The sequence below is a fragment of the Ammospiza nelsoni genome, chromosome 11 (assembly GCF_027579445.1).
Source record: "Ammospiza nelsoni isolate bAmmNel1 chromosome 11, bAmmNel1.pri, whole genome shotgun sequence".
NCBI classification, from domain to species: domain Eukaryota; kingdom Metazoa; phylum Chordata; class Aves; order Passeriformes; family Passerellidae; genus Ammospiza; species Ammospiza nelsoni.
In genome coordinates, this window is record NC_080643.1 from 16,714,228 (window position 1) to 16,737,935 (window position 23,708).

The 23,708-nt window shown below is 50.3% G+C and overlaps 1 protein-coding gene across 3 annotated transcripts in view; it reads right to left on the reverse strand.

Annotated features, from left to right (window-relative positions):
- Positions 1–6,790: 6,790 nt before the first annotated feature.
- Positions 6,791–23,708, reverse strand: part of RBM6 (RNA binding motif protein 6) — a 58,825-nt gene continuing 41,907 nt past the window's right edge. The window contains exons 7-23 of one of the 3 annotated variants that reach the window (XM_059480237.1): positions 23,076–23,150; positions 21,460–21,520; positions 19,937–20,005; positions 18,604–18,855; positions 17,948–18,108; positions 16,990–17,087; positions 16,474–16,516; positions 15,833–15,893; positions 14,805–14,896; positions 13,964–14,116; positions 13,007–13,096; positions 12,235–12,324; positions 11,352–11,618; positions 10,727–10,801; positions 10,032–10,129; positions 8,704–8,815; positions 6,791–7,019 (exon numbers count right to left, since the gene is read on the reverse strand). In XM_059480237.1, coding sequence (XP_059336220.1) covers positions 6,894–7,019; positions 8,704–8,815; positions 10,032–10,129; positions 10,727–10,801; positions 11,352–11,618; positions 12,235–12,324; positions 13,007–13,096; positions 13,964–14,116; positions 14,805–14,896; positions 15,833–15,893; positions 16,474–16,516; positions 16,990–17,087; positions 17,948–18,108; positions 18,604–18,855; positions 19,937–20,005; positions 21,460–21,520; positions 23,076–23,150 — 1,923 coding nt within the window. In that variant the 3' untranslated portion in view covers positions 6,791–6,893. Of the gene's footprint in view, positions 7,020–8,703; positions 8,816–8,899; positions 9,392–10,031; positions 10,130–10,726; positions 10,802–11,351; positions 11,619–12,234; positions 12,325–13,006; positions 13,097–13,963; positions 14,117–14,804; positions 14,897–15,832; positions 15,894–16,473; positions 16,517–16,989; positions 17,088–17,947; positions 18,109–18,603; positions 18,856–19,936; positions 20,006–21,459; positions 21,521–23,075; positions 23,151–23,708 lie in introns of those variants that run through there. The other 2 variants (XM_059480238.1, XM_059480239.1) reach the window with 2 other exon arrangements.

The following is a 23,708-nucleotide window of genomic DNA, read 5'->3' on the forward strand; positions in this document are numbered from 1 at the left end:
ACACACTCAGGAGCTGTGATTCATGCCAAGGGTGGTCTTATTTCAAGGATAGAAAGAAAGAAATTACCCTCTTTGTCTTAATTAAAGTTCTTCCAGTGTTTTGCTATTTGTTTCTGCGCATAAACAGCCCATTCAGCCTTCTCCTTCCTCCCTCACCCTGAGCATCATCCCCTCACACCAAAACTCGCCCATCACTCTCAGGACACTCAGGCATGCAAGGCCCCCAACTCCTGGCCATCCATCCCCAAGATCTGTGATGCTTCCAAGCAGAGGGATCATTAGTTAAGGGACTCCTTTGGAAAGCACTCAGCATTTCTGAGGCTCTGTTTCTTTTCTGCCTGCTGTATCATTGACCCGAGTTTCTGAGAGCTGAGGCATTGCAGAGGGGGTTGAAGGAACACACTTTCCCTGTCCCAACAGATTTTATAAAGCCCAAGAAGAGGACAATTCCCTCACTGATTAGGGAGGCTGTTTTTTTCTTCTCCTTACATCAAGAACAACACAACCGTTTTGGAGGCAAATGATTGATTTTTATCTGGTGAGGAAGGAAAAATCTGACAAAGTTATCTCTGAGCAGTGGGAAAGCCTACAGCATGGGCTAGTGACAATTAGCCCAGTGTGGGTTTTGGGCTGTTAAACCTCAGCAACAAAGCAGAGCATTGAAGCTGAGAAACCCTAGAAAACAGCTTCAGTGTAGTAAAAAAGCACAAAACCTCCCGGGACCCAAGTTTCAGCATTAAAAGACACAACAAACATAGAAGATCAGGGGATCAGAGCAAGGTGATCTTTAGGGTCCCTTCCAACTCAACCCATTCCATGATTCCGTAAGGATTGGTAGAACTTTCCATGCCATGCTGGGGCAAGCAGAGCGGCAGGGCGAGCCCTGCTCTCCCCGCAGGGGCTGGGATAAGCCCGGTCACTCGTGAGTTACCCGGCACGAAGCTGTGAAACACAGATGACAGGGCAAGCAGGGAACCCCGGGTGCTGCTGCCCCGGCAGTGCCGCCCCAGGCAGCTCCCACGGAGCCAACCGAGGCAGCCCTGAGCAGCCCGGGCTGCCCGAGCTCACGGACAATTAATTGAACCCATCGCTCATTACTCACCGGCCCGCGGGCTCCCAGCGGCGATGCCCACCCTGCTGCTGCTCCAGCGGCTTCTCCCAGGGCAGGCAGAGCACCTGGAGCTGCGGGAGGAGCCGGAGGTGGGAGGACGCCGGGGGCAGCCCCTCGTTCACAGCCAGCCCCGGCTGCGGGAGCCTCCGCGTCCCCTCCGTGCGCTCGGCGCAGTTGCCATCTAGCGGTGCGGGAGCGGCCGGGCTTCCATGGAGCCACAGGGAAATAAATATTCGTGTTTTCCCGGAAAGTTCCATCCCTGCCCAGCTCATGGAGGGGGAGAGGAAAGCACCGGCTGCAGCTCCTGCTGTGGATTGGGAAGGCAAAGAGCAGTGGATGGGAGAGACTCGTGAACACGAGCATCAGGACTGGAAAGGAAAGCTCTGGTCCAGAGAGAAAGGTGGTGAAAAAGCAAATCTGGGAGGATTTGGGCTCCAATGCACAAGCACGGTGCAGCAGGAGCAGACACAGATACCCAAGGACCTGATGTATTAACTATAGATTTCCCCTTGAATCCTGTGTTCAGTTTTGGGCCCCTCACTACAAGAAGGACATTGAGGTGCTGGAGAATGTCCAGAGAAGGGCAATGGAGCTGAGGGCTCAGTCTGATGAGAAGGGGGCAACTGGGGGGTTCAGCCTGGGGAAAAGGGGGTACGAGGAGTCCTTATTGCTCTCTACAACTCCCTGGCAGCAGGGTGGAGCTGGGGGGCGGGCTGTGGTGTTCAGGCTTTTCCCCCAGACAACAAATGTGTTGTGGTTTAATCAGGACAAGAGGACAGGACAAGAGGAAATGGCCTCAAGTTTTGCCAGAGAAGGTTTAAATGGGATATTAAGAAAAATTTCTTCACTGAAAGGACTGTCAAGCATTTCAACAGGCTCTTCAGGGAAGCGGTGGAGTCACCATCCCTGGAGGGATTTACAAGTCCTGTAGAAGTGGCACTTGGGGACATGGTTTAGTGATGGGCTTGGCAGTGTTAACAGCTGGGCTCAGTGATCTTAGAGGTCATTTCCAGTCTAAATGGTTCTGTGATTTACAAGGTGTTTTTTAGCTCCAGACAGGCTCTGGGCTGATCCTGCAGCCTGAACGCCCCTCAGTGGCTGGGGAGCATGAGGTGCATTCCTGGAGCATATTGGGTTTGGTTTCATCTGAAAGGAATCTGGTTGATACTGGCCCAAGCCAGGCCTCTCCTGAGCTGCTCCAGGACACGATCCAAAAGTGGGGGAAGCTGTGAGATGGATTTCAGAAGTGCACCCCAGAGCCAAATTAATGGATCAGGCACAGCCCAACAGAACTTTGGTGAAAAGGGACTTTCCTGTCTGTGCAAGAGCTGCTGGCCCCTCTCCTACACCCCAGAAACAGAAGGACCCAAGGGAGTTACCAAGCCCCTGCTGAGGCCCTGAGGATGCTAAGTGGCCTCAGGTGAGCCCCCATGCACCCACCTGCTGCCCACTGGGCTGGGAGCTCCATTTGAGGCTAGGTCAGCGCTGTGAGCCCTCTCTCAAGCTGTGCTGCAGCTCCAGCCTTCTGTCCTGGCCACATTCAGGCTGAGGTGGGGCAGCCCCAGGTCATGGATGGACCTTGGACAGGAGGCACAGGCAGCTTTGTGACAAGCTGGGGTGACCCTGCTCCTGCTGGTCCCCCTTAACAGGAGTGCAAACCACCACAGCACAGGTGCTCAGGTCCCCAGGCTGATCCTCTCCTTCCCTGGTGGTGGAGCCCAGAGTGGGGCAGAGGGATGTGCTGGCTGGGAGATGCTCACTGGGTGCCTGCAGCAGCAGCAGTGCCTGTGGGGTGGTGGCTGGGGCAGCTCCAGGCTGAGCTCCAAGCTGTTATCCAGCCCTCTGCCTTTTCTGGACCAGCCCATCCTTCCATTGTGTGGGACAGGGGACTCTGTCCCTGAGGGGCAATGCTCACATTCCCAGCTTCCTCACAGCACTCCCCAGCACTCCACAGGGAAAGAGGTGCTTTAACTTCAGCAGCTGGGCAGGACTGGCCTCCCCCAGGCTGCAGAAAGGGCAGAGCAGCACAGACCCACACACCCACCAGCAGCAGTTTGACCAGACCACAACCCCCATCAAAATGTGCTGGCAAGAAAAATCCACATGAAGCTTGGACAATTGTGTCCATGCTTATCCCAGCTATTCTGGGCACTGTGTGACTGACTGTAGTGTCATTCATCTTCCTTTGAAGCTTTGTGCTACCAGAAGGAAGTCCATTAAAGTGCAGCTTCACAAAGATTATACTTGGTGACATTTGAAAGCATTAACATCCCCAGTACAGGAACAAAGAACAGAATGGTCTTTGTATGGATATGGATAAATAAGGAAATGGAAAACCTACATTAAAACAAGGGCATGAATTGAGCAGCAACCTCCTCTGAACACTCAACTCCTGTTTCTCAAGTCTTAAAACATGAAATGAGCAAAATTGTTCATCATATTCATCTGGTATCTGAGGGGTGACTCCCAGCCTCGTCCTCCTTCCAGCAGCCCCCTTCTCCCTGAGGCAGGTCACTGCTGCGGAGGGAAGTGCACCCCCTGGCTTCTCTCTCTTCTTCCCTTTTACAAACACTTTTCTCAGCCCAGCTTATTGGTTTTTTTATTTACAAGGCACAGCTCCAACCTTTTACATAAATATGTTTCACTGAAAAGAGCCTGAGTCACTGCTGTATCAGTATTAATATGAATAAATATTGGAAATCTAAGACTATCTACTTGCTTTACATTGGAAAAGGGTGGAAAAAAGAAGCTCTTGCCCCAGAACCTCTCAGATGTCTGAAGCCGCCTCCTGCATCCCAACTTGTGTGACTGATAGAGTTCAGAGATCAACACTCCCTTGGGCAGGGGTCAAGGCAGAAGTGCCTCCAACCCTCTAAATTATGGATTTAACCTCTCCTTTGGTTCCACTCACAGTCCAAAGATCTTGTTGCCTGTTCCTTTCAAATTAAATAATCCCTTTAACCCCCTTGTTCTGCCTTTTCTCCCTGGGCTTTTTGTACACACAGTTCCATTCACCCCATCCTTAGTGCTGGTCATGGGTCACCCCAGTCCTCCTCCTGTGTGTAACATCTGCACACCAAGCAACTGCCCACAGGACTTACCCTGTGAGCTGTTCCAATCCTCTTATTAGGACACCTTCCAAAAATAAAAATAAATTGTAACTTGAGCCATACCCATCGCCACAGGATGGCACACAAGGCAATGTGCTGAGCACAGGCACAGCAGAAGCTGTGTGGTGAGTAATCTCTGAAATAAAAGCAAAAGAGTTATAAGATGTAAAGGTAGCTGCAATTCAGCCACGGCTCTGGGTCACCACACTTTAAAAAATATTAAAGACATCAAAACCACTGCACCAAGGATAAATAGTTGGGCTTTCTGCATCACCAACTACGCTGCTGTTTTCCCAAGAGAACATGATGTTTTCTAGTTTGGTGCTTCTTTGTAATGCTTTTAGCTTCTCACTCTATTTGTCTGCTCCAGTTTGTGAACAACCTCCTTCCAGTCACCTCAACCAGCCCCAGAGGAGGGCTCCATGTCCCCTAACCCTGGATATGCCCCTGCAGATGCACAGCTTGGGTGGATGCCATGCCTATGGAGAGATGCATGTACAGTCTATACACACACATCTTCAAGGGAATACACTGGAGCTCACTCTGGGTTACCTTGGGGAAATGGAATTTCCAGGAATTAAGTCAGTATCTATCCAGGGGACACCTTGATTTTCCAGAATACCTCCTACAGTTCAGGTGTTCCCAAGCCACACACAGCCCGTCCCCAGAAGTCCCACACCTGTGGGAATAACACTGTGTTGCTCTGACCTCTTATGACTCAAACAATATTCCCGATTTCCCATAAACATTTACTATGATCATCAACATAGTAGAAGCAAACCCACCAAGTATTTCTATGATTAATGCAAATAATGGGAGGTATATCCACCACCACAGACAGAAAAAGGATTTCTCACTATTTGAGATGGATACATTCTGCAAGTAGGTATTTTTAATTACTTTTTTTTCTCATTTTCACAGCAGTCTGTTCCTGCTCCTCTTCTGTTCCCGACTTAAGCCCTGGCAATGGGCCTGCAAGGAAAGTGTTGTGTTGCTTCTCCTTTCAGACATGCACATCACAGATTAGAAGTAAGCACACAACTAAGCCAAGGAACACACATTAGTTAGTGTGGTCCATCTGTCCAAGGGAAGCTGCTCTTACATTTATCTGCTTTGTTATCTTCTAATTAATCACGTATTATCAGTCGTTAACATGCTCTCACCAAGATGCATGTACCCAATTAGCAAATAATAAAATCAGCTAATGAGTTCTCACATTTGGCAGCTGTGAAGGCTCCCTCTGGGTGTCCTGGTGCTCTGTGGGTGCTCATTTTTGACACACCCAGGTGCAGGACAGCCTGAGCTGCAGCTACCAGTCTGCACCCAGATTCCCCTTCCCTCCCTGACAATGCTGCCCCATCCCAGTCATACTTCTTCCCTCTTTGTGCATGGATAATTTCCAGACTTGACAGCACCACCTTGTTATGCCACCACCCTTTCTCCCTGTGTGGGAGTTCATCCCCAGGAGCCCATCACCTTCCTCACCATCCCTGACATGCCTGGGGCTCCCAGGAGGACTGAAGGCCCTCACCCCCCATGTACTCACCAGCACCATGCACACCTCCACCAGCCCTGGGTGCAGCACCAGGGGCCACAATACTGCAAATGAGTCCACCACAGTCCTCTGGCACTGCCTGTGCCAGAGACAAGGAAACACAACTTGGACAGGTCTTCTGCTGCCTTTGGAAGTTGTCAGCTCTTGCAGGTGGCTCTTCACCTCCAAAACCTGCTGTCTTCAGCTTCCACATCTCTTGCTTTCCCTTCTTTGGAGTATTTGAAAGCAGTGTCAGGCCCTGCTCTCTGCCATGTGCACAGGAAGGTGGTGGTGGGCATGAGATCTGCTCCCACCAGCCACAGCCACTGGCATCATCCTCATCCCTGCAGGCCATACTCACCCCTGTCCCTGCTCTGCTCACACACTCAAACTTTCCTGTGCTTTGGTCAAACTGCTCCTGCTACAAATTCCTGACTCCACACCTCCCCATGGCAGGCCAGCAGCACTTCCCTGGCTTTTCCTCTGTTCCCCTGAACCCCTGGGCCAGCATGGTGATATCCCCACGAGGGTCCCCACACAACAGTGCCACCAGATCCAGCCCACCCCACATGGAATGCCCAGACAACACCCAGCACTAATGAAGTGACCTTCAGCCATTAAGCTCTTGCTAGTAATTGAACCCCACTGACCTCATCAGTTGCCAGGATGAATCCCACAGAGATCATTCCTGCTCCTGAATTCTTCCCAGGCTTTGGGCCATCTCCTGCTCCCAGCTCCCACCCTGACCCAGCAGTACATGGCACCAGGGGTATCTGTCCCTGAGATAACAGGGAACACTGCAGGACAGTGGCACCACTGGTAGGGTCTCCAAGCTACCAAACCTGTTCCAGTCCTACTGACGCAGCAGCAACTCCCAGTGACCTCATCAGCAGAGAGCAAAACACAATGGTAACCTTTCAAAGCACCATGCTTTTAAAACACACCACTTCAGCCACAAGACAAGCACTGACAAATTTTCAGTTTTATTAAAAAAATTCTAGCAGCAAAACCTGTAACAATTCAAAAAACAACCAAAAAAAAAAAAAAAAAAAAAGAAGAAGAAGACCAAACCTTCAAAAGAACATGACACAGAAAGAGATGGAGATGGAGAGAGACAGATCTGGGGTTGCTCCACTGTTCACTCCAGTTCCTTATAGCGGGCGAACATGACCCTCCGGACGGCGTCGCGGTACGTCTCGTTGGACTGCCTCTTGGGGGGCTTCCCTGGGGCCCCCAGCCCAGGGCCCTTCCTCCTGTTTTCTGCCTGCAAACAGACACAGCTTCTGTCAGTGATTCCTCCTCCCATAAATAAAAAGCTTCCCTGGGCTGCTCCAGGAGTGCTGAGTGCTCCCGTGTGGATCCACGAGTGGAGGAAGAGCAAACGCTCTGTGTTCCTCCTAAAGCTCTTTGGGAAAAACTACAGAGCTTTGTGGGCAACAAAGGCAGCCAGCAAATGCCCAGGGGGAATCAAACCCCAGGGATCAGCCATGGAAGAGCAGACAGAGGAGTGGGCAGCCAAGGTGGGCAGCCAAGGGTGGGCAGTGCCGGCAGCCACGGGCAAGCCAGGATTGAACACGAGCAAAGGAAAGCTCTGGGCTCCTGGGGAGCTGTTTGCAGTTTGCCTGCATTGGCACAAGCTCAGCTGTTCTCTCTAACAGAGCTCCCATGGGCACTGGTACCTCACTCGGAATTTCAACCAGTTTTGAAGGACTGGCTTCTGCAGCCAGCAGCTGCATTATTCAGCAATACTTGCCTGGAGTTAGCCCAGGAGAGCAGGCCTGAGGCTGGAATTTGCTCTGGCTTTTCAGTCCAACCTACCTGAATACCAGGGATCTCACCAGCTGGGCCAAGAGATCAGAGTTGAGTGGGGCTGGCATGGTCACATGGCTTTGCCCAGCATGACTTGGGAGTGAAAGGCAAGCACATTTCTTCTGGCCTTTCTATGAACTGTAGGAGGGCTGTGCTCTGCCATCAGCTCCCCGTCCAGAGGGGGAGCCCTGATGGGAGCTCAGACCTGCCAGAGTGTGGCGCTGGAGCTGGCTCTGGGCACAGGGACCTCACCACGAGGACTGAGCAGCAGCTCGGACCAGTTCCTGCTGTCTGCACTGAAGAGGGACTCTTGCCTCATGTATATGGGCTTAAGCAAACATGCGTCACAAAGCCGCAAATATTTGCTTTAATGATCTACTTGACTTCAGGCTGAACATCACCCTGTGAACCCTGCTCCAAGCTGCCTGTCCCTCAGCAGAGAGCTGTGGACACCACAGCACCTGGCCAGCCACAGACCTGCCACCAGAACACAGCATTGCTCGTGTGGCCCTGGGCAAGGCAGAGCAGACCCTGCCCCAGGCTGTGTCGCTGACAAACCCTCTGCAGCAAATAAAGGTCCACTGAGAGACCAGCCTGTCACACTAGGCAGGATCTACCTGACCCTGCCTGTCCCTGACATCCTTTGCCCATGGGCCTCTGCTCCTTGTCAGGTGCTATATCTTGGTATTATCTTCTGATGTCCAGAGTCTGCAAGAGCCTCACAAGTGCTAAGCAGTGCAGACACAGAGCATCTTGGGCCCTGTGGCTTGGCTATGCTCACAACTCCCCAGGGGAAGTTCACCTTTTTCCCCAGCTCACATCGCTGCAGAGAACTGAGCTGGTGACCAGTTCAAACCCCAGCCTGGCCTTGAGCAGGTACTAATGAGATGCTCACACCCTTCCTGCTCACTGTTACTCTATTTTCAACACCTCCAGATCCGTACAAATTCTAACCTTGTTCTACAGCCAACATACTTGCAGCCCCTCCCAGCCTGCAAAGTTCATCGGTGCACACATATTATTCCATCAAGCAGGTGCTGAGATTTGCATGCAGCCTGACTTGAACTCCCTCCAGCTGTCCTGGGAAACATTATGGGCTGCAGGACAGTGATGTGCTCTGAAAGGCAGGGAAGACTCACCTCCACTGGTGATGCTGTGCCCTGCTGGTTGTGGCCAAAGCCCTTCTTCCACCCTGGAGACTGCACCATTCGGTTCCCTTTGTTGTTACTGTCAAGCCTTGGGTCACAGTCACTGCAAAAGAACCAGAAGCAATTGTCCAGTCTTGCAATGCTTCAAACACACACCAGGGATATTTAGCTTTGCTAATAGAACCTTCATTGACATTTCAGTCTCTCATGAGGGATATCCAAGTTTCTTGCCAGAAGCACACCGCCTAAGGAAACCATCAGGGCATATTCTGTGTGCAGGGCTCACACACCTCTGAGTGCACAATTTCTTGTCCCACCTCAGGGGGAAATACACCAGGGCACAGGAAATGAGCTCAGGCTTCAAAATATTTACAGTGTAAGCAACCCAGGAGCCTTCTGTGCTTGTATTTCTTAATTGAAGTCTTAGCAATAGCATGAAAGCAAAGTCCAATCCCTGCTGCTCTGTTAGAGCTTTTCCTTTTCCCAGTGCTGTGGTCATGGAGCTCAACAGATGCAGTGTTGATTCGGACACTTTCTCCCACCTCATTATTCATCCAAGACCATTATCCAAAAGCCACAGTTCTGAAAACCTCTCAGCACAAAAGACTCTTCCTCCAGACAATTTCTACTTTCCGGCTGCTGGTGACACTGCGCACAAACTGTTTTAGTTTATCCACAGCTATTCCAGGAAAACAGAGGGAAGAGAAGATGTGGATGTTTAAACTGCAAGACACAGAGGACAGGTCTCCTTCTGAGGTGCCGTGCCAGAAGACACAGGCACATAACCAGTACCATGCTCAACACATGGCTGGCTGCTCCCCAGCCCACTGAACACGCGAGCTCACAGCAGGCAGGCCTGTCGGGAACTTCACACAGCACGCACTCTCTTCCTCCACCTACTCCCAGTGAGATGGAAACAGCTCCCAGCGTTCCTCTGAGTCAGGGAACAGATGAAACACAGCTTTGCTCTTTCTTTCAATGGCTACATGCCAGGACAGGAGGGCAGTAAGGACGAGGTGGATGGGAACAGGCTGTGTTCTATTCTCTGTGTCCAGCCAGACCCACTCAGACCCACATCTCACCCCTCCAGCACCAGGCAGCTTTTCTCTGCCCTGCCCCAAACCATTGTTTCCACCCCAGCCCCACCCTGTGTCCTGCAGCACAACAGGCTCTCACTTTGAGGAGCTCTGTCTCAGCCTGTCTGGCTGTTACTTTACAGACCTACCCCACTGGACAATTCCCAGCCTTGGTCTGCCAGCAGCACACACCCCATCCCAGCCTCAGCACCCCCAAAGAGATGCACCCAGAACAGCCCTTACCTCTCTGAGTCCTGCTCATATCTGAGTCGTTTCCTCTCTGGTGAATCCATCTGCTGGAATTTCTCTCTCCGGTCATTTCCTTTGTCTTTATGCCTCCCCTTCACAACAGAAAGGGTAAAGTAAATACAGGAGCTATGAAGGATCCAACACTGCAGGAGACTGTTCTGCACCCAGGTCTCATCTCATGCTCAGCTGGCGGGAAGGCTGTCCTGGGGACTCACAAACACTGAATGCTCACATCCCACATTCATTTGCTCTGTTCAGATGCCATCTGTTGGGCTGACCCAGGGCTGCTGCAGCCTTGCAGCTACTGCACCAGGAGCAGCTCTGACCTTCCAAACATTGGACAGGTACAGCTCTCCTGTCCCTGGCCAGGCAGCAGCAGTCCATACACCTCATTAGTTTTAGATGGAAATCTGTGTCCCACTTAGTCCAGAGCTCAGTGCTGGCTTGCAGGACAACAAAACCACACTCAGACCCTTCTGTGAGGAGCGAGATCTGCTCTTAGAAGTCACAGAACTACCTACAGGTCCCTGTGCAGAATGAGCCCTCAGTTCACTTTTGGGAGGCATCTGATGCCTGGTGCCTGTGTGGATGCCTGCTGACACCTGGAACATAAGTGGAGGGTCCTCCTGGCACCACCACCTCCCAGTGCAGAAGCACAAGCAGCTGCGTGCCCACCACCACCGACGCACCTCACGCTCTCTCTTCTCCAAATATGCCAGTTCCTGCTCGGATCGTTTAATCTTCATGTGAATCTCCAGGTTTTGCTGGAAGGAGGAAGACAGAAGGCAGCATCAAGCAGAGAACACAAGCTGTCAGGGTCATCTGCTCCACCCATAAGGAGCACAGGTAAAGCAGCATGCTCTTGTACCTGCACTGTACCAGGCACAGCAGCCTCTCTTGCAGCCCAGACCACCTGCTCCCCCACAGAGGCCTGGAGCAGTAAGGAAGGCAACCAGTCCTATTTTAACCCATATGCAGCTTGGCTTTCCCAAAAGCAAGAGCTCAAAGGCAGCACAGAACATCAGAACATGGGGGTGCACGTGCCAAGTTCCTACTGCTCTCACACTTGTGTGTGCCAGCACACCACTCTCCCCAAGGCTCAGCTATCTCACTACAGCTTACAAAGTCACACCTTGATGTTACAGCACTCCCATGGCAGGAACAAGCAGTTCACACAATGCTTTGAACAGAGCTTTGGGGGAACTTTGCCTGCTGCTGTGTCGATTTCAGCACAGCTCTTCCCACCCAACCACTGCATTTTCCTTGCAGCTCACAAAGCCACTGAGCCAACGGCAACCCCCAGCTTCCCCATACCTTGTGCAGGTTGGAAAGCTGCTGGTGCTTGATGAGCACCTCCTTGTTGGGAAACTGCCTCCTGCACAGCAGGCAGGCCAGCTTGTTCCAGTCAGTCAGTTTGTCGTCGCTGGCCTTGGCCTTCCGCGCCTGCTCCTCGCGCGGTGCCGGCGGGTGCGCGGGAGGCGGCAGCCACTGAGCCTGGGACTGCTCCTCCTCTTCCTCCTCATTGTCACTGTCTCCTCCATACTCTCCCAGCAGTCCTATCAGAGGGTTCACCACCTTGGGCTGAGGGAAGTGGAGAAAAGTGTGACAATTTGTAGCATCAAGCCTACCAGGCCAGCGGGGCTTTGCTTCCCCAGCCCATCTCCCCGTGACTCCTGTCTCTGTTCCCAGCAGCACAGGCAGGGAACAGGGAGGAGCTGGCTGGCTTCTTTCCCGTCTCACCACAGGGTGGAAGCCCTTCTGCTCTCTAGACAGGCCTTGCTTTGGTGCCAGGCTTTTCCAACTTGCCACACACCTGAGAGCGCAAGAAGCCAGGCGAGGCAGTGGCTGTTTGGCAGCAAGCTGCTGTCACTCACTTCCTCTAGAAATGGAGATCAGTGAGATTTGGCCTTCCTTAGCCTGGAGGTGGCTGGAAGAGTTTTCTGCCTTAGGACTGGCTGAGTGAGATCCTGCTTGAATGCAGGTAAGAAATGTGCCCATGCTAGAAACCCACAAACAAAGTCAGACTTATAAAAACAAACTGCCTTCAATCCCCAGCACTCCCTCCTCTGGCATGAGAGACATGAGAAACATCTCTGGCACCTCTGGCACTCACAGTTGCAGCCAGGCTGTGCTGATCCTCCCTAGAACTGTATCCAGGCTCACACAGGTCAAAACACAATCCTGTGGAGATACTTACTGGGGCTGCACTCTCTTCCTTTTTCACAGAAGGAGGTAAAGGCTTTTTAAAGACATCTTCTGCAGAGAACTTCTCCTCTCCAGTCTCAGTCTGAAACAGTCAAGAACAGGTCTTGAGACTGCCATAGCATGGACTCAGAGCACACAACATGTAAGCACTCATTCAAACAGGCCCCCAGAGAAACCAGGTGGTTGGCAGAAATGAGTTGTGGTTCTAGTGGGAGAGATTCCCATTCTGGGGAATCCAGAGCTCCCCTGGAGCTATACTCATGATTTCAGAGACAGCTGCAGCAGCTCACCATGCTGTCCCAGCCCACCCCACTCTCATTCTCTGCTACACTGTGATGCTGACAGTGATCTCAGTTGTGCCTCATAGCAGTGAGGGAGCTGGGGCAGGGCCAGGTCACATTTGAGCAGCTCTGTGTGTGCACAAAGGACATGAAAACCACGTGCAAAGCCTACCCCACTGCCAGACAACACCAATTTTCTCTGCTGTGACTGTGGCACAACATATGGCCAGGCTCAGCCAACATGGTGGGGTTTCCAGGATCCTCTTTATCCTGGACAGAGGGCACCAGAGACTGCAGCCAGCACTGCACAGGGTGAGCCTGTGATGCTCAGCTGTGTGCTCAGCAGCACAAACAGTAGGCTGGGATGAAGCTTCACTTTCACACATTTTACAGAGAATTGGGCTGGAGCCCTGGACAGGCTCCAATTTAGTGGCTCATGAGTTACTCATACTTGACCAGGGAAGACAAGTGTTAACACCTTACCAGGCCTGTGCTCTCCTCCTTCTTCACAGAGGGAGGCAACGGCTTTTTGAAGACATCCTCTGTAAAGAATCTCTCCTCTCCAGCCTCATTCTGAAAAATCCAAGACTGGGCATTAGGCCAGAGATAACACAGGTGTCAGAGAGCACAGTGCAGCCAGGAAGCCACTCCTGAGCATCCATGGAAAACAGGCAAGTGGGAAAAATGATTTCTGCTGGAGATACTTTTACCCTCCATTCAGACAGGACCATGCTTCTCCTAGGTCAGTGTCCCTGAAAGCCACCATACCTCGTGACTCCTTGGCTGGCTTGTCACCAGCATCAGGGAGAGCTACAACCCAGGTGCCCAGTGCTGGTCATGCCACTGAGCACATTCAGACCAAGAAGCAAGGAAGAACACAAAGTTTCTGCACTGGTGGCTAAATCACTTCCAGCAACTCTCCTGGCATTCCTCAGGTCCTGTCAATATCACAGCCCTGGGTTCTGCTCAAACATCACTTTGGGCAGCTGCTCCCAACCAGCAGCTCCCACACTGGCATTTGCTGACTGGGAACAGCAGTGAAGGGCACTGTCCTGGGACTGGAAAGGGGCAGGAACTGCAGTTAGGGGAGAGCTGAGTATCCATCATCATCTGACTGGGTGTGTTTAAAGGTCTCTGTCAGTATTTTGTTGTCTATTACAACAGTTGGGTGCTTTCAGCAGCATGAGTGAAACATGTCTCAGTTACCTGGATGTGTCTGAATCCTTCATCACAAGGAAGGGATGAGAAGCCCTGGATTTAATTCAAGGAGAGAAAAAGTTCCAGAACTTACTCCCTGGCTGGACAATCACTATGTTCCTTTCCAGCTGCTGACCCCACTGTCTTCTCTCACTGTCCCTTCCTTTTGGAATCCTCTAATTACTCTCTTTCTAACCTCTTTCCTCAGCTTCCTGGTGTCAGGTCATGCCTGGAGCGAGTTACCTTAGCAGAAGTACTTTTCCCTTTGTCCTTTTTGTCCCTGTTGTCCCTGCAGTGTGGCTCCTTCCTGTCACTTGTCCACTCCTGGCTCCCGTGCCGCCGCCTCCTGCTCTCCGTCGGGGGTGGGGAGGGCTCCCGGTCTATTGTGACTTCCCTCTGAAAGAGGCATTTGGAGCAGGCTTAGCCCAGCCCCTGCAGGTTTCTTACTGGGCTTCTTGTCCTCGCTGAGCTGGGGAGACCAGCACAGTAGGAAGGGACTGCAGAGGGCAAAGGCTTCAGAACTTTGCTGGGGGAAAAGCTGAGCACGGCCAGGTACCATAGCACTGCCCTGCTCTCCCACGGCATGGACATCCCCAGGATCATGAAAACAAGATTATATTCCCAGAAAATCTCTGATGATCGTTCTTTTTTTGCATCCTTACAGCTACTGCTGGCCAGGGTTGAGAAGCAAAGACACCACAGATGAAAACAGAGCTCTGCTGTCCATTCTTTCTTACAGACAGTCACATATCACATGTCTACAGCAAAATTCAGCTGTGATGCTCTGCCTGTAAGTCTGCTCAAGGAAAAGCAGACTAAAAACTCTCCAAAGTCAGAGCTTCAGAGGCCAGAGGCGGCTACAGCTGGATCAACACACAGCTAATGGGTTCCTAGGCTCTCATTAAGTTGATATTTTGCAACATGCATCCCTTTCACACAGGTCAGGAGACAGAGTGAAAAACACAAAGCTGCCTCTGTACTGCCCTACACTGGCTTGTCTTCAGGATGTGGCTGCAAAATTCCTCCAGAAAAGAGCAGTTTGTAAGAACATATTGCATGTAAAGCTTCCCTCCCACAGACTCACCTGAGTTCTGGGGTCATAGTATGTCCCAGCTATGGGATCATAGTAATTCCCAGTGTCAGGATCATAAATGTATGTGGACACATCTGATGGTGCTGAAAAGAGAGACAGGAGTTAGCACCACAGGCTTCCAAAAGCAGAACTTACCTTTTACAAAGACAAAAGCACAAACATTACACTGGTGAAAGGATCAATAATGGGGAAGAATTCTTTTTTTCTCCTGGCAAGAGAGGTATGAGTATCTTCAGATCCCTTGACCTACATAATCTTTTCTTTAAGGAATAAGGGGGGTGATAAGTTTTCATAATTCTGGTTAGGACTCTGGGAAAACTTCCATATCAAAACAAATTTACAGGAGCTGTGCTGAGATCACAAGACCACAACACTTGGTCATGAAATTCAGTAATTTCCCTAAGAATGGGGTAATGAGTATCTACATCCACCCACTCCTGTGAACAAGGAAAAGCTGTTCTCTCTCAATCCTGTTTAAAGTGATGACACACCCCACATCCCTTCCACCCCACTGGTGCATGAAAGCTCCCAAGAAGAAAGGGGAGTGAACTATTTCTACAGGAAAAGCCAAAGGCCTTAAGGGTAGTAGGCCCATAATGTCAGGAATGCTTCTCATTTCCAAAGTGTCCTTTGACAGACCTCAGAAATGCTATATATAAATCACTAAAACAATCAGGAGTGCTCCTCCAGCTCCTGGCATTGCTGCATCAAATGAATTTTCTTCTGTCTTCTCTAGTAACTGCCAGGCTGATTTTATCCCATCAGTTTTCCACAACAAGGAAAAATAGGCAGCAAGTTTCCTTTATCTGCATGTAGTTTCGCACAGTGAGAATAGAGAGAAACACATCATCAGATAGGAAAATGTGACTAAACAAAGTTGGCAAAGGAACTCACAAGTGGGTGTAGCAAACAAACCTACTCTTAGCCTTTAAAAATATTTTTGGGCTGATTTCTACATGTCAGTGCCCTTTTAAGGAAGAAAAGTCTCCACAGTAGGAGTGAAGCAGAGTTTAACTTACACTGTGCTCTGGTGCGTCTCTGTGATTCGCCACCCCTCCTGTCTCTCATGCCCCTTCTGCCCTGGAGTAAGTGAACAACACAAACAGATCAGAGACTTTAACAAACATCAGATTGCTTCTCCTCCCTCTAAAAGGCCCAAAGTTCAGGAGAAGGGCTCATTTATCCATCCTAAACAGAGCACAAGCAGACAGTTTTTCACCTACAGAGCAGTGTCTGTAGATGTCAGCAGTGCCTGACACGGACACTGTCACAAAGCACGAGATCTCTGCTCAAGATGGTCATAGCAATCTGTATGGAGGCCATCACCCCATCCAGGATATGGGAAGAGTCCTGTAGTCTAGTAACAAACACTAAAGAGATCAGTCATCAGTGAAATCACTCTTTAAAGTGTGGCATCAAGTAACCCAGCCCAGAACTTCCTCCAGCAGCACTGACTTGCACTTCTATACAGTGATAATCAGTGTGAGGGGCAGAGCAGCAGTGTGCACATTTGAGCATTATCACCCCATCTTCAAACATGCTGAAACATGTTCTGCAGTATTTCAGCAGCCCAAAGAGAAAAAGCCTAACAGAGCCAAGCCCATCTTCCCCCAGTGCTCCCTCCCTTTAAGCAACCTGCAGGGAAGCTGTGCAGACCTACCGGGCCATAGTAGGAATTGTCACCGTGCTCCCCATAGTCATTCCTGTTGAGATAAAGGTTGCAAGTTAATGGCAATTTGGTTTTACACTAACCTCACTATATTCAAAATGATCAGCAGGACCAATAAAGGCAGAAAGACCATCTTTTCTGGCCACATGTTGGACTGTGTCCATCCCAGGAGACAGACTTGGCAAACCACTGTCTCCACAAGAAATATGACTCCACTCTGCTGTGTCTGCAAAGATGAATCTCTCCACATGTTTTTTAAAAAGCTGAACCCACTAATTCCTGCAGAACAGGATTTGATGGCTGGACAACAAGATGCATTATGATCACTAATCCCATTCTGCTCAATCACTGAAGCTTTTCAAGCTTCACTTCTCCAACATATTTTTTGGTTGTAGGAACATCTGTGCTAATTCCCATGCCAAACTTTAAGCACCTGCTCTGACAGCAGAGTTCCAGCCTCACTGTACAGCACATAGAGGACAACTCCACTGCCTCATCTATCAGTACCTTCTCCTCCCTGTAGCAAGATTCACTTCCAACGTACGCCCATCAATGCAGATGGGGGGATCCAGGTTCTGCAGTATCTTCAGCAACCTCAGCGCCTCCTGAAAAAGGAAAAAGAATGTCCCTTTCCATGAGAAGGAAACAGCACATTTTACACATCCAGTCTGCCAGAAAGGAATGTTTTGTGCTCAGCAGGACAAGAAACACAACAGTAAATATTAGTCTAAGTGTCAGTGAAGGGTATTTAGGATGTGACAAAAGGGATAAATGCAATGTGAGGTTCTCTGCTTGTCCTATGACCACTTACAGCAGCCAGCTGGGGACAGCATTCTCCTAGGGCTGCCAGGCAGTGCAGCACTGTGGCTGCTGCTGTCCCGAAGTGTTTTGGTAAACAGTCTCTGGACCAACATCAAAGAACAGCTGTGGAGTCTGGGAGCCACCCAGACAGAGAAAATATGAACCCTCCAACATGGAAGGGTCTGTTAATTGAGATTCTTGCCTTCTACAAACAAATTGGATTCAAGTTCTCTGCAAACCAAATAGCTATGCAAGAAGTGTTCAAGTTTAGAGTGTCTTAAAAGAAACATACTGAGGTGAGAAACTTAATCAGTGTCACAGATTGTGACAACAATCAATCTTTGACTCCTAAAGCCAGAGAACAACAGCTGGACCAGCTGAGAAGAAAAGGGAGGAAAAGCCCCTTTTTTACTTCTACAGGAAAAGCCAAAGGCCTTAAGAGTAGTAGGCCCATAATGTCAGGAATGCTTCTCCTTTCCAAAGTGTCCTTTGACAGACCTCAGTCTGTCAAATTCTTGTACCTGGTCAGACAAGCAGAAGAAAGGACTCACTCCAGCACAGCAGCCTCACAAGTACAGAGCTCTCTTGCATTTCTGTGGTTTCCTTACCTCTACAGATACCAGATGCCAACAGAGGGAACAGGTGAAAGCAGGAAGGTACTTACAGCATGAGATTCCAGCTCAATGAAGCCGTAGGTCTGCCCCATGCGCCCGGCCTTGTTCTTCATGATGCGCACGCTGGACGTGGAGAGCCGCACGTAGGGGGCCAGGAGCCCCACGATCAGCTCGGGGGGCGTGAACCGAGTGATGCGCTTCAGCATGATGGCTGAGAGACAGCCAGGGAGCAGCCCAGGGAGAAAATTAGGGGAAAAAAGATAGTTTAGAACCAAATTTACTGTGACTAAACCACTCAAAGCAAGAGCACAGCTCCTTGCAGTTGAGTCTCAAAGCCATTGTTTTTTTCTGTCCACTTTGCAAGATGCTCCAGTTACCTTCTCCAATTGCTAACCTTTCCTTCCCAGAAAAGAGGAGAAAGTGGCCCCTTCTCAAGAGCTCAGCCCAGGGTAACTGCTGGCCCAAAAGGCTTTTGAAGCTGTGCTAAGTTAACTGTACCACCCTAAGCCAGCTCAGCCTGAACGAATTTTCCTAAAGGCAATTTGTCAGCACCTTTGGAGCTGGACAGCCCTCCATTACTCTCTGCCACAGATTTGCACAACATAGAAAGAGCCTACAGAAGTTTTAGTGAAATGCTGCCCTTTCTGCAGACAACCTCATGGAGTGCAAGCAAGAGGAATCCAAAACTGGTCTTTGAGTCACTCACTTCTGCTTCCTCCACCATCTGGTGGCGTGGCTTCCTCTGTTTCCCTCTGAGAGGGCGGCTCCTGGTGCCGGTCCATGTCCCTTCTCTTCTCCTGTGAGGGCCGACGCTCTCTCCCTTCATCTCTCTTCCTTGGCTCCTGTTCCTGAGGCTGACATTCCTGCTGTGGAGCAGGAACTGAGGGCTGGAGAGGCTGCTTTGGAGATCCTGGTTGACCTGACAATTCTTGCTCAGGTGTTTCAAGCTCTGTCTCTGCTATTAAAGAGGAGAAATGAACTGGTTTCACATAAGAATGTTTCAGCAGGTATTTTTTTTATCCTACTTTCTGGCCCTTGCAGCAGTGCTCCTTATAAAAAGCCAAGCTGTACTGCCTGTTGCATACCCACTGTTTTAACATTTGGCAGACACAAGGCTTGTTCAAGTGCCAGCACTCTTCCATTGCCTTGTTTTGTGTTGGGCTGCTTTATAGGACTTTTCTAGTCAGAGACAAGAGGCTTTTGGCCTCCTTTTAGTATTGGCTCTTGCCTGAACAAACGAGAATCCAGGATGGATTTAGACATTCCTTCTACATCCAGGACAACCCTGATGGCAGTGATATCCTTACTATCCATGATGTACTCCTGATCATCCACAACCAAGCAATATCAACTAGCAACTGTCACCCTGTTTATATGCTAGAGGAAAACTGGGTTCAGAACCCCCTGAGACCACTGAGTGAAACACATCCATAAAACAGTCACAGATTTTATCAGGTGCCTACTGACCACAGCTGAGGCAGAAACAATATGGGAACACCCTGCCCCCCTAGTCTATACCATTCAGAGAACATAATCCCAACTAGTTTCTGCACTTGAAGGCCCCTGGATAGCCTGGCTTCACTGCAAAAGAGATCTCTACCTGAGCTTCCAACGCTGCTGGAAAGGGAAGCCAGATCTGTGAGGCTGCAAAGGCGGATACCACCAGCCCAGCACCTGCTGCTGAAGCCTCTTCCCACAAAGAGAAGCAAATGAGGGTGCAAGACATGGCACAGTGAAGCTTCCCTCTTTAATGTCCCTGAGAGTCAGTCCCTGCTCTCCTTCTGTTTGGGCAGTGGGCGGCATGGCAGAACACACAACTGTTGGGAAAGCTGCACAGTGCCTTGCTTGGCTGCCAGCACAGCTCACCTTGGACAGGCTTGTACTCATTTGTCTGCAGTTTGTAGAGTGCAGAATTTTGGCTACAGAACCTCATGGAAAATTTGCACATGAAACCAGTTTGCACCTGCAGCTGTGAAAACTGCCTGTGCAAATCACACAGACATGAGCAGAACCCTAGAGATGGGAAGGGCAACTCTTACTGAATTCTTGCTCAGCCGATGTGTCCTCTCCCTCAGCACCACCTCTGGACTCTGGGCCTGCTCTGCTCCCTGTAAGAGAGGCACACTTCAGTCCACTTCACACCCATCAGTCACAAAGCATGCCAGAACTCATACAAAGCTGCAGTAACCACTGCAAATTCTTGAGACTTGCTTTGTTTCACCCAGTCATAGAGAGGTTATTTTATTGCACCCTTTCCCAAGAAAAGCAGGCCAGTAGGAAGCATTCACCACAATCTGTCCTCACAGCAGGTAAAAGGCTCTGTTTAATTTGCTCCTGGGCAGTTTCATTACAACCCACAGCTACGGTGGACCAGCTGTGTGAATTTTGCCTTCTCAACACTGATGGAGGAGCCACAGAGCATGGAAAACACAACCACAGGGACAGGGCTTCAGTAAACAGAGATCTGTGCATCAGCAATGGATGTACTATCCTTCTACCTGAGACAGGAGTGCAATTCATGGAAGTCTGCTCAAGGATAAGAGTCAAGGCTTACACAGTGGCTGTAATGGCAGGCAGTGCCAGAGGAGGGTGGAAGACTCACTCGTGGCACTGCAGCCCCTGGCACTGCACCCAGGGATGGAGAAGGTGGGCACAGCCATCATCCCAAAGAAATCAGGTCCTCACAGAAGTGTGTTTTGGCTCTTGTGCCCTCCCACCCCAGAAATCAGAGGTGTTGGGTGGGGTGAGGAGAAGCTCCTGGAGAACTCCTATCACACATTTTTTACAGAGAGCAAGGTGAGCTCAGCAGCTCCAATCCTGGATTCACCTCTTATCTCCTCTCCCAAGAACAAGTGATAGGACAAATGGAAAGAGTCTCAAGTTGCCCTGGGAGAGGTTTAGATTAGATATCAGGGAAAATTTCTAGACCAAAAGGGTGGTCCAAGCACTGGAACAGGTTACCCTGGGAAGTGGTAGAATTACCATCTCTGGAGGTGTTCAAAAAATGTGTAGGTGTGGTGCTTAGAGACATGGGTTAGTGGAGGACTTGGCAATGATGGGTTAATGGTTGGACTTGATTCCAGAGGTCTTTCCAAACTTAATGGCTCCATGATTCTGTGATCCTAATCTGCAAGTCCCAAAAGTGAGGCAAATCTGAATCTCTGAGTAACACTAAAACCATCTGCATCTCCCAAGGAAGGTGGGTTGAGGGGAAGCCATCTCACCTACAGAGAGCAGTACCAGCTCACAGTGCCAGAGGACACAACTATAACTCCCTGGATCAAAGGACAATACCAGACAGTAGGAGGGAAAGGCTGTGGGCAGTAAAACACCCCTCCACCAAGCCTCACAGCAGCAGAGAACCTGACAGCAACCCATTGCATGTAACATCTTTGGTGTGGACAGGCAAAAAGGGTCTAAATGAAGCAAAACTAACAATCCTCCCACACAGTGCTCAGCTAGTCCACCAACAGGGATGCCATGGGAAACCAGAAGAGAAACTTACTTGTCAGGTTAGATGAAACTTTTAACTGACCAGGCTCAGGGGAGCAGATATACTCACCATCTCTTGGGAGCTTGCAATAGGAACAGGAAGATCTGTAGCCCACAGTACACACCTTACACTGCAATGGAAGATGGACAGCATGAGGAAGTCGTGTTTTGAAGGCAGTGGGTACAACCTGCTCCAGAATTCCAGACTCTGCAGCGTGCTTTCAGAAAGTAACAGCCATGAAAAGTTACAGTGATGGGGAATGGCAGCAGGGGCCTTTGCTGGAATTGTGGGTACATGCTCATATGACTCACAGCTGGGTTTGCCTTGGGAACAGGGCTTTCACACAACTATGGAGCACACATTTATTCACTAGTCCTTGAGATGGAACTCTTCCTCCTCCCAAGTGATGCTGGATCAAAAGCTCCCTGCTAGGCACAATGTTGATTCAAAGGGTCCAAAGTTACCTTGGCATTCTCTAACCTGAATTCACCCCTCAAGCAGTGCTGAAGTCTTTATCTGAGCTGTAGACACTGATGTAATTTGGAGAGTTCATAATGAGGTGTCTGCTAACCAAGAGGCAGAGCTGTACAGGCTTGGATGGTTATCCCACCTGGAGCCCCTGTGGGGAGAGCCAATTGCCCCATTTTCACAGCTCTCACCAAACACAGCACCCCTGACTTCCTCAAATGTATTGCTACTGTTTCATAGCAATTTCTTCCTATGACTGAAGCCTTGTGGATGCTCTGGGGCAGAAAAAAGCTCCTTCAGGCCATGGCTACACACAGCAACAGTGGGGACATACAGTGCAGCCACCTCAGTGCACTGAGAGCTGTTTGAAACCACTGCTTGAAACTTGTGTCTCCACCTCCAGAGCACTGCAAGCAGAGCTGAGGCACAGAGCAACAGCTCTGCTTGCAGCTGAGTGCATCCATTCAGCTGGATGAGGGTCTCTGTAGCCCAGAGTGACCCAGTGGACAAGGTGGGACTCTATCTAGAACCAACCCATTCAAGTCCTGCTGCAAACTCTCAGCCTGTAGTCAGTGGGAATGCAGGCAATAATCCTGTCCTTTCTCCTGCAATCACCTCCAGCCTGCTGCAGCCACAAGTTCCTGTACTGGGAGAACCTTGGGAAGGGCATAGGAATAAACTGACCCTTGGGCAATGGTGCCTTCCCAAAAATGGACCAGTTCCAGCATGAACTAGACTTGGCTCATGCTGCCTAGACTTGGATCCATTTCCCTGCTTCCTTCCCTGCTGCACTTACCACAGCCACAGCTAGACCACAGGTTCCTGTGTGAGGCAGAGGGGTGGTTACACACATGAACCAGAGCAAAGCCTGTTCCATTCTGGTTGGCAGAATCACTGTCTCATTGTGGTTTTTAAGGAGAAAGGATCCACACGCTATTTTCTCTGCATTTTAAAAAGGAACTACTGCATGGGGACAAAGCTGCTCTGTGCATAAAAAATCTAAATCTGGCTACCTGTACCACACCCATATGCATGCAGAGGTGAGACCTAAAACAAGGTAGGCAAAAAACACAGTTTAGAAAGGGCAACAGCTTCAGGGCAGGTATTAATTACTCTGAGGGACTTTGGCCACCGAGCAAATATCCAAACTCCTCTGAGCTGCCACTGCCAGGAGTGCCAGCAGGGGAAGCAGAAGGCAGCTCTGAGCACATACTTACACGTTTGCAGCGCCAGAACTCTGGGCAGGGAGTGTATTCAAGGGTCACTTCCTTGCCACCGATGGTAAGAGTTCCCTGTTGAGACAAGGGGGTCAATGACCAACGTGCCCAGCACACACAGGTTACTCAGAGGCAAAGAAAGGGGTGAAAGCTCTGGTTCCTAAAGGCTTTGCAAGTGAAACAGGGTGAAAGGGGGAGAAAGTCTCCCAGTTCAGTTAGCTGGAGCTTTGCCATGAAGTGGGAGGGAAACAGCCTGTGCCCTGCTCTAGCATGGAGCTACAAGGCTGTGGTAGCTAGCTCCAGAGGAGGCAGGCAGGAGAGGCCTTGCCACCTCCCAAGAAGAGCAGAGACAAGGAACTAGAGTGGGAAACTGCTGTAAGCTGCTTTAGTCCAGGTGCTGGCAAGGGGCAGCTGGACAGACTCCCTCATGCCAGCCACCAGGTTGGCCTCAAGGCAGCTACTCGAGGAGGAATGTGTGGAAAAATCCTCTCAGGTGAGAGAATTTTCATACTTGGGTTAGTCTTCATGCCAGTCATGAACCCATGGCTTTTCTTCAGAGAAATACACCAGAAATGTGCTGCTGGCCCTCAGTCAGCAGAGCCAGTGCCCTGCAGCCAGCCCTTCCCTGCTGAG